The sequence below is a fragment of the Oratosquilla oratoria genome, chromosome 6 (genome assembly GCF_046742065.1).
Source record: "Oratosquilla oratoria isolate Oo_2021 chromosome 6, ASM4674206v1, whole genome shotgun sequence".
Taxonomy (NCBI): Eukaryota; Metazoa; Arthropoda; class Malacostraca; order Stomatopoda; family Squillidae; genus Oratosquilla; species Oratosquilla oratoria.
In genome coordinates, this window is record NC_134782.1 from 41,881,412 (window position 1) to 41,895,588 (window position 14,177).

The following is a 14,177-nucleotide window of genomic DNA, read 5'->3' on the forward strand; positions in this document are numbered from 1 at the left end:
AAGCTGACAATTACTAAAAGATATACAACCTACCTCAAGGAACTCCTTTGCAAGCTCTTCCATTTCTTCATCAGAAAGGTGCCCAATTTCATCTTGATACATGTGTACAATTGTTGCTTCCCCATTCGGGTAAGTTTCAATATGCATGAAATGTCCATACTTGTACTTTTCGAGCCCAGGCTTCCCGTGGCATGGTGGTCTTGCAAGTGAAATGTGCTTTGAACCATAGTCTACCTTTGGAAATATTGGTGTGAAGGGGGAACTGGTGGAGGATGATGGTGTAGAAGGGGAGGGCTTTGCCTCAGACTTGTCTCTTCGACACTGAACACCTATGTTGTAACGCTTAATCTTACTCCGTTTGTAACACTTGACGCACTCATACTTCCTACCACTGTTACCACTTCCACTGCTAGATGACTTTGAAGCACACAGTTTATTTGGCGTGGAACTTTTTTCACACTTGTATTTCCCTTTCTCTCCTGACCGGCTTGTACTACTGCTTCTGCTACTGCTGTTTGAATGTGAACAACTCGTTTTGGGTTGCTCAAGATCACTGACTTTAGTCCCGTTCATAGGATGTCCCTCCACTTTCTCTTTCACAGTTTCAGTTTTATCTGTACTTATATTAAGATTATTTTCCACAATTTTCTTTGGTAGCAAGTTAAGTTCCTCATTTGGTTTAGTTGGGGATGTGGGAACCAAGTGTTTCAATTCCACATTAACTGGTTTCACAATATTTTCTGCATTCTTTGGTGGATCTGACTTCTTTGATGATGTTGGAGGTTTTCTCAACAGTGATGTCTTAATATAGGATTCGGACTTTGTTGGTGTTAAAGGATCCTCCTGTTTAATGGATTCACAAATGTCTTCACTTTCCACCTTCACTTTATTCTGGCCAATGTAAATAGATGTATCACCCTCTACAGCAAACTTAGACAACTCATCTAAAACTACACTCTTAAAATCAAGCTTTGGCACACTCTTTTCCTCACTCTTAACTTTAGAGTCTGTAGTAGCTCTTAACGATCCAACTGAACCACTCTTAAAATTGACATCAGCCTTATGCTCAGGGGAGACATCACTACCCTCGTCAAAACCACTTTCTGCAGTATCATGACCAGCCTCTGCTGCAGCCATCTTTTCTTTCATTTCATGGAAATCATCTTCACTAAATCTTCTAAGCTGTTCAGCAGACGGAGGGATAGTCACCCTCTGAACTATGTCAGAGGAAGTTGATGCTCTTCTTTCTTTATGACTTGGCTCCTTCCTCCATCTTGGTACTGGCAAGTCCATGGGACTTCTTGGTCTCTTTGGGCCAATTTTCTTGGGTATTGGATTAACAGGAGGGGAACGTGACCTGGGAGACTGAACTGGTGACATTATGTGCCTGACTGAGTGAGTTGGAGACATTAGGCTGTTTCTTCTACTTGGAGGAGGCGAGGCGATATCCATTCTTGTTGGAGAGAGCAGCTCCTGTGAACATCTAGGGGAGAGTATATCCTGCTGGGAATTTCTGGATGGCGAGAGGATGTCCTGTTGTGAACTTCTGGATGGTGACTTGCTGTCCTGGCTTCGAGGTGACAAAATGTCCAGCCTCATGACTTTGCTGCTGGTTTCCAAGACAGGGGCAGGGGCAATATTTTGATTCTTGGGAATTATTGATCTTGAGGGGAAACTTCGGGCAAGGTCACTACACACTGCCTTTGATTGTGAAATTGGGGATGGTGATGGAGACCGTGATGACGATGGGGAACCATACTGAGGTGAAGGGGACTTTGGACATTCTAGAGTACAATCCGGAAGAGGAGAAGGAGTGTCCCTCTCCAAGCTAGCTTCCCTTGAGTCTGAGTAATGAGGAGATCCAGGGGTGTCTCTTACAGCGTTATGCAAATCAGAAAGATGACAATTTGGATATAAAGACTGAGGATTCTGTTTGAATAAATTACTATTGTAACTGCTCTCCAATATATCCATGTTCTTTGAATGCTGAACTGGTGGAGATTCTGTGGGTTGTGTTCGATTGGAATCTGATGTATTTAGTGATTCTATACTTGTGTGTGTTTCTGGACTATACATTGGAGGCATCAGGGAAGAGTGGGGATGGGGTGGGTTTGGTGAATGAACAGAATTTGGTAAAACGGACATCACCGAATTTTCTGCAAAACTAGGTAAGGAATGCTTAGAGACCCAAGGAAGTATTGCAGTACTTGAAGGCTTTGTTTGGGGAGCACTCAAGGAACTTGGGTGTGGTGGCGAGCAGCCTGGAGATCGGTTTGGAGGAAGGCTGGCTTCTGGCGACTTTGGTGGAGGAGGAGGGGTATCTGGTGATCTTGGAGGGAGAGGTGGAGTATTTGGGGAAGCTGGACAAGGTGGAGGTTCCTCAGGAGGTCTAGGAGGAGGTGGGGGTGTTTGAGGTGGTTTTGGTGGAGGAGGTGGAGGCGGTGGTGGTGGTGGCAGGGGTGGTGGAGTACTACTTGGTGATATTGGTGGTGGGGGAGGTGTACTGTGAAACCCGGATTCAAGTTGTGTTGAACTATGAGAAGGAATGAGTGATGAAGTATGTTGAGGCTTTGGTGGGGAGTTTGAAAGAGGCAGTGTTAGAGATGCATGTTGCTTTGGCCTTTGTGGCTGAATACTTGGTGATATGGGGCATGATGTATGCGATGACACATGTGAAAAATGTGGAGGAGAATGAGGAGACAATGGAGTAGGTGAATGTGAAGACCTAGTTGGCGAGTGAGACCTTGAGAGTGGTGAGCGAGATCTTGGCGATACCGGTGACTTGGGAGGCGGTGGTGGTGAATCTGGGGATCTTGGTGGTGGTGGAGTGCGAGGTGATCTTGGTGGAGGCGTATGTGGGGATTTTGGAGGAGGAGGTGTACGAGGAGACCTGGGCGGGGTGTGAGGTGACCCTGGCGTGGGGGTTGTCCTAGGAGATCTTGAAGTCCTTGCAAAATTGTAATTTCCAGGGGACCTTGGAGAATTAAAATTCATCCCTGAGGTCATTGAAGGCAGAAGGGGTACTCCTGGAGACGATAATGGTGGGGACTCTATTGACCTGAGGCTTCCTAAGGCTTTCTGGGGCTGAGATGTGTGTGACTGGAGTGGAATGGCTAATCGTTGGTCCACTTCACTGCATAGTTTTGCCGGATAATCTAAATTCAGCCTAGAATGTGAACTGTCCTTCTTTCCAGAAGGTATAATATCTGGATTTACAGGTGGAGTGTAGCTTCGTTCCTGGAACAAGAAATAAACAAAGGCATAAGAACCTGAAACTTACACAAACAAAAGCAGTCAAGGCACCCTACGGGCATGTCATATCTTCAACATGAGGACACTGCTTGGAAGGGTTTAGCTAATACTTACTTCATCATGCTGCTGAGGAGAATTACCCCCACTGCTACCTTCACTCCAGCGGGTCTTCAGTTCATTATCCCTGTCCTTGAGGTAGAAGCAGTATTTTAAAACCAAGAAATGGTTATTTTGCATAAATATTTGCAGACAACACAAAGATCATGAGAGAAGTTATTTAGAAAACATACATGCCTAGGGGGCCAGAAAAGGCAAAGTACTAGGAATATGAAACAGAAAAAAGACCCACTGAATTATTCAATAGGAAGTTAGAATTATAATGGCAAAAGAGGAGGAAGATCTGGGAGAAATGATGATGGATAACCTGCCATCTGACAAACGTACCAGTAAGACTATGTGGAAGACGTACAGATTGCTGAAGAACAAAGGTGGGTTTCCACTCCATGGATAAAGTAAAAGATGTAAGCTATCTATTTATATACCATGTTTTCCCCCCTCATAAGGGAAGTTGCCAAGTCAAAAGATATAAGCAGGAACAAGATAACACAAAGAGCAGTAACCAAATGATTCTCAGCCTTGCAGGCAAGTTGTGCAGACTAGAAGTATTAGACCTGATATCATTGAAGGACTGAAGACAAAGAGAGGACTAGATTGCAGTGTTCAGATCACTGATGGCATGGACAAAATTGACAAAATCTCTCAATTTGCAATAGGAACACATACAAGATTCTGAGAACAAGTAGAAAAGGCTCCGATGCTTGAAGGACAGGGAAAAATGAATTTCCATGCAGATGTGTAAACTCATGAAATATCATAGAATGATGATATATCCCAAGTTGGAAAAATACATGGATTTAAAATGAGGTATAATGCCTTTGTTTTTGGCTACCTCCCTTGTAAAGGGGGAAAAAGCCTTTGGTATATGTATAATAATTGGAGAAGAAACAGGACCCCACAAGTTTAGCTCTCTTACTGTCTACTACCATTAGGTAGAACAAGCACACAGACAGACACACTCAAGGAAAGATAAAGAAAAGAGGGGAACTTACCTTATGTTTGTGTTTCTTATGATGGGATTTTTCCTTTTCTCTATCCTTCTCCTTGTGCTTCTTCTTCTTGTGGTGGTGGCGATGGTTATGTTCATAGTTGTTGCTGCTATTCTTGGATCCCAATGCCTCACTTGTATCTAAAGGCCCAGATTCTGCACTGCATAGAGGAGGTTCTAGAAAGGAAAAGAACTTATTAAATGTAATGTCTTCACCTATACTACAACAAACATATATACTTGCATCCTTACTATTCTGAAATGTATCATTACAATGAGTATGACTTTTCCCTTCCAGACTATAATAAATTAAACATTAAGATTTGACCTTGTTTAGGTACTACTGGCCCTTACTTTCAGATCTGGAGCACAGAACAAGAAAAGCAGCCATCTATGTCCTATCCTTGTTACCATAACTCATTGTCAAGAGAATTTAATGAAACTTGTTAAAAGCAATTTATTTCAATATCTAGAACCATAATTTATATAAATCCACAGCATTGTATATCTACTACTCTATGCAAAAATAAATACACCTAATATATACATATATTCAATGAACTAGCATCTCTGTACAATACATGGAATGTCAGTTCTTCACACCTGTTTGCTTCCTGTCATCTACATAGAGTCTAATGTCAACTATTTTACTTTGCTGAAGGGGAATTGCTCGAGACATTTACCTAGCTCCTTTGGTATCTCAATGCTCTCTATACTTTCTTCAAGCTACTATGGAACAATGTTATAGTATCCTTATGGCCTAAATATCTGCAAAGCAACTGACCCTCTCCCCACATTCAACTCCCAAAAGATACCACCCAACACACACCCAAAAATCTATTCCTAGAATACTCCACCCACATTACCTAGACATGCAAGAGTAGTGATAACAAGAAGCTGCTTCTTCATGTAGTATCACCAAGGCAATGGGAAGAGGTTGGAGCTTCAAAGACACAGCAAAACCTACTCCAGCACCAGCCCAATGTACGAAGCACAAGACCCACACTGACATACATCTTGCCAATGCAACAAATACCACTCATGTCCATTTAAGGGGATCGTCCATCAGAAAATCACGAAAAAAAAAAAACTGAAAATATTTCCTCTAAAAGTGTTACTCATAAGCTATATCGTGGCTGAGTATGGAAGCTTATCTTGATTTTTACTATCTAAAAAAAATATAATACAGCACCCCCCACCCTACTGTGGCTGGGTCATGTGCGCTGTGTACTGCATATTACGTTTTCTGTTGTTACATATATTTGCTAACAAAAGCTGTGTATTTTGCACAATATCTATGCTTTTGTATGATAAATAATAGCATACAAGCTAAAATTTTGACAGATGCTGTGACAGTTGACACAGTATTATGGGAAGGCAATACGTGATTGTGTGAATACCGACGTTCAGACAATGTGTAAAGCTATCATGGCCTCCTACCTGCATTCTGTCAGCACAGATGAGAAGCCATTGCATTCTTACTGTCCTAAGGGAGAAGACTCGTGGTGTTTTTTTCCAGAGAGCACTAGCCAGGCAAGAGGAACCCGAGTCTCACAGAGTCAAGAAGCCGTTCCTGGCGAAGATTCCCACTGAGAAGCGGAAATCCATCCTGGCGATATATCAAGACCTCACCTCTACAGAGCTTTTAGAGAAATGCCTCAAGGGAAGGACACAAAACCAAAATGAAAGCTTCCATGCAAAGATCTGGGCTTTGAGTTCGAAGAGGAAGTTTGCATCAGCAGCTCGATTTCAATTCTGTGCTCAAGTTGCAGTTCTGAACCACATCTTTGGTTATGAACTTGCATATATGCCATCAGCAAGAGGGACAACAACCAGTGATGCCATAAAACAGCTTAGGATAGCAGATAAAGATTGTCTGTCGCCAAAGATGCATCGCGCCAAGAAAAGGAAAAGTGCAATATAACCCTGGTGGATACTAACTGGATTCATCATATAAACCTGTAATTAATCAAAAGCTGGCAACAAAGAGTAGGGTTGTGCCTATGATACCCTTTCAACACCATAACATCCTAAATGATGAAAGGGGACCAGTAACCATGAACAAAAAAACTATGACGCTCATTCCTGAAAAACTTGATTTTTGCACATTTAACTTGATTCATATCCAAAACGCCTCCACTGATTTTTAACTGCAAATCTTTTTCAGATTCAGCATAATTGGGAGAACATTTGGAGGCAGATTTATGTCCTTCTGTCAAGGACTAGTAGGATTTTTTTCATATATACATTTTGTTTTGTTTTTCGTCTTTTGCTTTTTTCATCAACTTACTTTGGATTTTTTTTTCTCATAACAGACTGATCAGAACATCATAAATCTGCCTCCGTTTCTTCATCTATCTTAGCCCATTATAAAGACAAAAAATAATCAACATCCAGTCAAAAGTCTATCCTCTGAATCAATTTCAAAATTTTCAAAAATTACGCCTCGAAAATAAAAAATAAAATTACAATAAAAAAAGTATAAGCATAAATGACTTGAAAACTCGGTGGTATCTTCTCTGAGACAAGACAGTTATTAGGAAAAAATCTCAGGCACTTTCACCCCAAACTAAAAAAGTTCGATTTTCTAATGGATGATCCCCTTAAAATGCACTATTCACCAACACTAAACAATTCACACAAACTGGACTTAACTTGCAAACCTCAGCCAAAAACCCTAATCATAATACAAACATTAACCTTTTCAATAAGAGTCAAATAATCGTGTGCACATTAGCTGCCTGACATACAATGATGCATCACAATATGAGCATTATAAAATATGAAGTTACAGCTGTTATACAAGTTTTTTCACCCAGAGTGTTTGTAACCACTGAAAAGTGATCAAGCCTGCTCACAGAATAAGGGGGGTCACTCAGCTAACTACAAAAATATAATCAGGAATCAGACACTAGCATCCTCATATACTCACTCACACCTCATGACGTCTACATAAGCATCATCATATTCAAGGGGTTAATGGAATTACGAACAAGCAGTGCTGCATCAGTTTGCAAAACATAAACAGCACTAATACAACAAAAAATCACCAGTGTTTGCACAAAAGCATAGCTACATTCTCTATTGGAAAAAACTAAACCCGAGTACATCAGCCTCTTGGGACTGCACCCCCTGATACGAGGTGAGGGTGTTAACAGGTTTTGAAGACATAGCAAGGAGATTCTGACATGCACCTTGCGGGACCACTTCCAGGTACCCAGTCGGTCCCACAACAATTCAAATGTCAAATTTGCATCTAGTATAGGATACAACAAAATGAGTTTTCTATCAGCCATAATGCATAATTGTTAATCTAACTGGGTATGAAGCTCACATGTCAGTCTAGTTGTCATTGCTCTTTCAAGTATGACCACACCCACCACCATACTGGTAAGTGGGTGTGGCCCAACCAAACAAGAACAAGCTAAGCCTTTGTCTAAATGAGACATTAAATACACAAGTCTTGGTACAAATAAGTATAAATTCCTTAGATATTGCCATGAGATGGGTTGTCAACCTTCCCATAATCACAGGAGCAATTCAAATACCAACACAGACTAAAAGAAGTAAAATAGTTTCCATGCCCAATGTTAAAGGACAAGTTAATGAAAAAAGTGATAAAGTATTTTTATCAAAGACTAATCTATATTCAATACTGGGTGACTCAAGAGCTGCATAGGGATCAAAAGTACCTACAGTACTGACAATAAAACTAATGCATTCATAACACCACAATACACATTCCTTTTACTAGATGCCGCAAAGTAATCTTACTCTGTAAAACAAAATCCTCCTAACCCATTCCATTTACAAACCAAACTTCAATTAACCTAAATATAAAAATGAACTCTCTTACAGACAAATTTTCTGGCCGCTGCCCAGTTATTTCACTCTCCCATAAGTAATCCTTCTCCCCAGTTTCAGTTATAAAACAAAATAGTAAGACCACACATTCATGTCAAGAAGTCGGCTATTCTTTTGAATGATGACTAATCTCCATTATATAAAAAAAACTGTGACCTTAGGGGGAGTGGGTGGGTAAGCCAAATCCACTACAACACTGATTGCATACAAAACAATTGATACTCATGGTTGGGATCAATACCCCCATATCAAGGTGGTCCATGAAATAAATTCCACTTCCCAAATTGGACCACAGCCACATGTTACATTCTGCCTGCAAACTAGCATGCAAAAAAAAGCATTGGGGAACTCTACTATCTTGACAAACTGACATTACCAAGGGTGACATGAATTATAATATGAGACAGGGCATCCTACACTCTAGATGTCCAATGATGCAGTTAGGTAAGCATATAACTACAGTACACACACCACAGAAACTGACAACAATGTGTTTAACAATGGAGCAGCATACTTTATACTGCAGTAATTAATGAAAGATTCTCTTAGAAAATACTAGATATATGATTAATTCCATGAATTTTCTTCATACACTCAAACACTGATAACTTCTAAACAAGATTGACTGCAAAATCTACTACAGAAGAAACTGAGCCTACTGAAACATTACAAAAAACAATGACTATGAATGAAGCCAAATCAGAAATAAAAAGAAAATTACAACAATCCTTAGCCATAATTTGCAAATGAAATGCATGACTTATGACCTAAAATGGAGTCTTGGAAAATAAATATACATATTGCCCTAATCTCGCTTCAAGAAAATCCACATCTTCCCCCCAGGAACAAGTATGAAGTACAGTACATGGTACCTCACACTACAAAAGATGTATCACAAGATATAAAACTGATGCACCTATCTCCAAAATTGTAACGACCCATCAAATAAAAACTTTTGCTATAACATTCACTTTAGCTCAAGTTTAAAGTCTTTATTTTTTCCAATTTTCATGGCCTGACATTGTATCAAATTCTTCCTTTTATAAACAACTAATCAATAAGGATACAATCCTTTCATATGATAGTCCATGTGCATGTGATCTAATCATACTTTAGATTTCCTTCAATTGATATTTATGTAAATTGTAATGTATCAATAAATACTAATGACAATTTTTCATATCAATCTAAATACTTCAAGAAGGCTGGATTTTTCAAATAGTAACTTCTCATTAACACCATTGGAATGTCATCAACATATTGGAAAACCCAAACATCTAGGGCATGATCAAAGCACTTCCTCTAGGACTATACTTTCATTAAGTTTAGTCTAATGACCTGTCAGTGTGCAAAATCCATATAGCAATGAAACAATGGCTGAGGCCTTTAAATATGACACTGATGGCTGATCAGAATAATATAATCTTTCATCAAGCAAGAAAACATGTTTGCAGTCATTCTTGTATCATGTGATAAAAGTGCTTGCCTAAGCACAACCCAATGGCCAACTGACAGTTGCAGTAGGGCCTGGAAATAGTGCCTCCTGTAGTGATACTATCATTTCACATAGTATTAGTATAGTTACCAGTATCAAAATACACCTGGGGTACAATCCCAATGGTTTCCTAACAACCTGGAGATGGACATACAAGACCTCCACTGAGAACCTATCCTCTTGCAGATCTCAACCTCCCCACTTTATAGACTTATGGATCCCAAAAAGAAATGGAACACATACCTAATCACCAAATTAACATGGATTCAAAGAAGTCCACTAACATTCCTCTTAAAACTCATCCAACAAGAAAAATTCAACATGAAAGTGTCATCTCACACAATTGCAATGTTGGCAACAGATATAGTTTTTGACAGCTCCTAGACACACCTCACAAAACAAGACATAATAATGACAAATGATTGACAGACTTCCTAGCCATCTGAGAATGCATAATCTTGACATGATGTATGGCAATGCTGCAGATATAATAAACACAGGTGCTGAAGAGGAAGAACCTGAACTGCCTACTATTATGTGCCAGCTTGACTGTTACTTTATTTCAGATGCCAAGGGCTACCTCATCAGCATAAAGCTGCCCTTCAAGGAACTACTGATAAGCACCATGTCACAGTCCCTTAACATTAATGAAAGTGTTCAGGTTCTCTCCCTCCAGTAAAACTGTAGCCTCTTGAACCAAGAATTGATGCAATAAAGACAACCTACATATTCTGAAAAGACTGATAGCAACAACATCAACAAGGAAGACAAAGTTGTCATTAGAGTATGGATCCTGGTTTCCTTTGCCCTTTCAGCAAGACTGCATTTTCCCAAGTACAACATGGGCTGAAGCTGAAAATTCAATAGATTTATTGACATGGGAATGCAATCTTTAAGGAACTGGAAAACCAGATGATGAAGCAATGAAACCAGCCCCCAATAATTATACTCCTCATATCCAGCAAACTCCTATACTTTAGCTTTAACATCTCTGCATGGAATCCCATTAGCACAAGTCATCACAATGTGTCTATATCTGACTATACATGTCACAGCTGAAGTAGGCAGCACAATATAAAATTTCTTTGTAAACAAAAGCAGTACTGTTTTGCATTTGTGTGATAAAGTATTACTATAATGTTTTTATAGATTTAAGCAGTAAATAAAATTTGATAATTCAAACTGAATTACAATGGCTACGAATGATATGTAACAGCAAAAAATATATCTCAGGGCACTTGGGGTGGTCTGAAGGTGGCAAACCAACCAAAAGTTGTGGTATTACATTATAAACAATACTTGACTTTCCAATCAGATATAACATGAAAATATGTTGAGCACTCCAACTAACAAGTTAAATGCCATGTGAGGACAGAGCCTTTATTTGTATGACGTTTTGCTTATTATAGCTTTTTCAAGTACATATATACTTGAAAAAGCTGTAATAAGCTAAACGTTGTACAAATAAAAGCTCCGTCCTCACATGTGTTTAACTCATCAATCTTGTCGGCATCTTTCATGAAAAGCACTCCAACTAGATAGCATTACTGTTTGAAATCTTGCGACAATCAATTTTTCTTGTGAATAAGCATGTTTTATTCACACCCACGATGAATCTACAAATAAAACCCCTTTATTCACATGAAAAATGGATCAGCACAAGATATTAAACACAAAAACAGACTCTGTTCCTGGCTCACATTCATGTCTGGTTATCCATGTATGAAATAAATGTATTTCATGAAAATTCATAATATATTCACGTGGCAGTGGAGAAAACCATTACAAGCACCTGCATCATCTCTATAGAACTGCATTCCATATCCTTTATCTTTCTTATTATGGTTACATTTTAAAATAAGTGTCAAACTATGCATGCATTTTGAAATTATATTTTAATGATGTTAAACTGTACCATTAACTAATGTTAAGACTTGACAAATTGGTTCATAAGCTCCCACTTTTCACTACATCTGAGATTGATCAATCTTATTCCATCCCCATTTCAAATATAACAAGTACCTCTACAGTGTACATCTCTACTACACAGCATCATCTTCAATTTATGCACTCAAACACAAATGAGATTAGTGTGTAAAGTCTCTTCTTGCTGAAATTTAATGACAATTTACTGAACCAGTATTGGCTTACCATTCCAAATTCAGTTAGCTACACAGTTGTGTAAAATTATCTAAAAACCCTCTGAACTATCCTTAGAAACCTCTATTGTGCATAAAAACAATAGGCCTAACAATCAACCTTAGTAATAAGCTTCCTGGCATAATTATAAAGAATTTTCTCTACACACTGCCTAAACTGCCTTTTACATAAAATTAAGCTTTTTTTTTTGCAAATAAGTTCTCAGAATCCAAACAGTTGCCATGGGCATGGAAAAATATTCAGAAACACAGATCAAGAGGTTCTCGTACAATAGGTTTATCCATGAAGAGTTCAAAACCTTTAGTGATAAACTGTACCAACTTAGCCTAAAACATTATCACATTAACTACACATAATAAACCACAACATTCTGTGGAAATGTAATGTATTATGTAAAAACAACCCTGGTTACAAAACAAATACAATCACTCAACAATCCATGACAAAAGTCCTTGCCACTCAAGAGACACAATAACACAAGAAGAACACCAATCACAAGGTCTACCTTATTACAACTGTAGTTACATGGGACAACACGATGCCCGTGGCCAATCCCACTTTTCACCGCATCCCACATCACATTCCACTGTCGTGGATTCCTTTCACATTATTTCAAATCGCCAAAATACTATCAGCTTTCTAAAACGAATGACACGTCACGGACAATAATATACGAAGCCTCAAACTGACGCTACGGCACGAGTCAATAATTAGAACTCTAGTGGCAGGGGCTCCCCAACAAACGGCGTCATGTCAAGTGTATCTTGCACCCATCCAGCTCGCGGGGAAAGCTCAGACTGTTTCACTTTATCGACCTCGAAAACGCACAGGCGATTGGGTCACATGAAATAAACAAGCCCGTGAGGGCTTGTGGAACTATCACACAATCCCATACCTGGCGAGAAATTTGAATCCATTGAAGTTCCACTTGTATTCATCGACGTCACAAGTAGCCCGGGGAGATTTTTGTAACTATCTTTATGTCTCTTCTCGTTCGTTACAATCTTGAACTGCTGGGTTTCTTTATCCGTAGATAATTTCCCATTGTCGTTCACATCCTCAACACTGCTCTCTTTTGGGGCCACAGTATTTTCTTTAGCTGCGTCATAGTTCCGTGTGTTCTCAGTAGATTGCGATTGACTCACGGCAGCCATCACACTTGCAGGTCCCGGATGTAGATTCCCTGAACAGCAGTAAGAGGGCACCACTGTTGTTTGCCATCAATTCAGCTTAGGTATTTTGCGAATGTCCATAGTCTCTTGAAATACTGGAAACTGTTATTCGCCTTAATGTCAATAAATTCCACAAAATCATTCCAAATTATGATTATACCAAACGTTACACACTTATAATTTCGAACGTGCGTGCTAAGTATCACGCATTTTACTAATTTCGTTTGAATCTGTCGACGTTGGCTTCATAAGAGCTTCATGATTGATGTGTAATTCAAATACACTGTCTCCTCTATATCACAACATGATAATGAAATATATTAAATATAATTAATTTTAAGTTCTTTATGAAATAATTTTTCGTTTATTTGTTCGTTCATTATTTGAAATGAGTTGATTGACCGACAAAATGCGCTGACATGTTAGCTTTGGGAAAAAACAGACAACACAAATGAATTGCACTTATTATAGATAAATATTCTTTGTAGTCATTCACAACATAATTCAATCTAAATGGTAAAATAGCCTATTCAAATGGGAAAATATCTACCGACTGGGGGTCGGGGCAGTGAGGTGGTGGCAAAGTGGTCTCCTTCGAAGGTGATCTCAAGCAAAACTGAAGTCACAGCGAGGTTACTAGAGTTCAATGAAGAGGCGATTTTGCGTTATAACAATTGGCAAATAAATTCAAGCATACATATCGACATTTTTTAAACTTCACTCGTCGCAATGCGATGGGTTGAAATAGTATATTTGTATTTCTTGGCCTGTATTTTTCTGTTTCATTTAAGTTTTTCAAAATCATGTAGAAGAAATGTATACTGATATATACGAACGGTAATGAAAACGGAATTCAACATTTGATTGGACTTTTTTTTCAAATGGGTGTTTATTTAGGTCCAATCTGAGGTCGTGGTTGCTAACACGATAGCTCTAGATCGAACGCATAATTATTGCGTCACGGAAAGACATGATAGATAAAGCTTAGCGGAATGACGTATGAGACATCCGTTGTGATTTCGAATCAGACAAATAATTGAACAAGCGAGTGCATGTTTATCCTGGGATCCAACAAGAGTTCAAATCTGACAGTACATTTATATTTGAAAATAGAATTATTTTAGTTGAT

The 14,177-nt window shown here is 38.9% G+C and overlaps 1 protein-coding gene across 1 annotated transcript in view; it reads right to left on the reverse strand.

Annotated features, from left to right (window-relative positions):
* The window catches only part of LOC143026447 (uncharacterized), a 39,460-nt gene extending 26,271 nt beyond the window's left edge, over positions 1 to 13,189 (reverse strand). Inside the window, exons 1-4 of the mRNA XM_076186846.1 lie at positions 12,772 to 13,189; positions 4,362 to 4,534; positions 3,367 to 3,441; positions 34 to 3,237 (exon numbers count right to left, since the gene is read on the reverse strand). Coding sequence (XP_076042961.1) covers positions 34 to 3,237; positions 3,367 to 3,441; positions 4,362 to 4,534; positions 12,772 to 13,030 — 3,711 coding nt within the window. The 5' untranslated portion in view covers positions 13,031 to 13,189. The remainder of the gene's footprint in view (positions 1 to 33; positions 3,238 to 3,366; positions 3,442 to 4,361; positions 4,535 to 12,771) is intronic.
* Between the last annotated feature and the right edge of the window lie 988 nt (positions 13,190 to 14,177).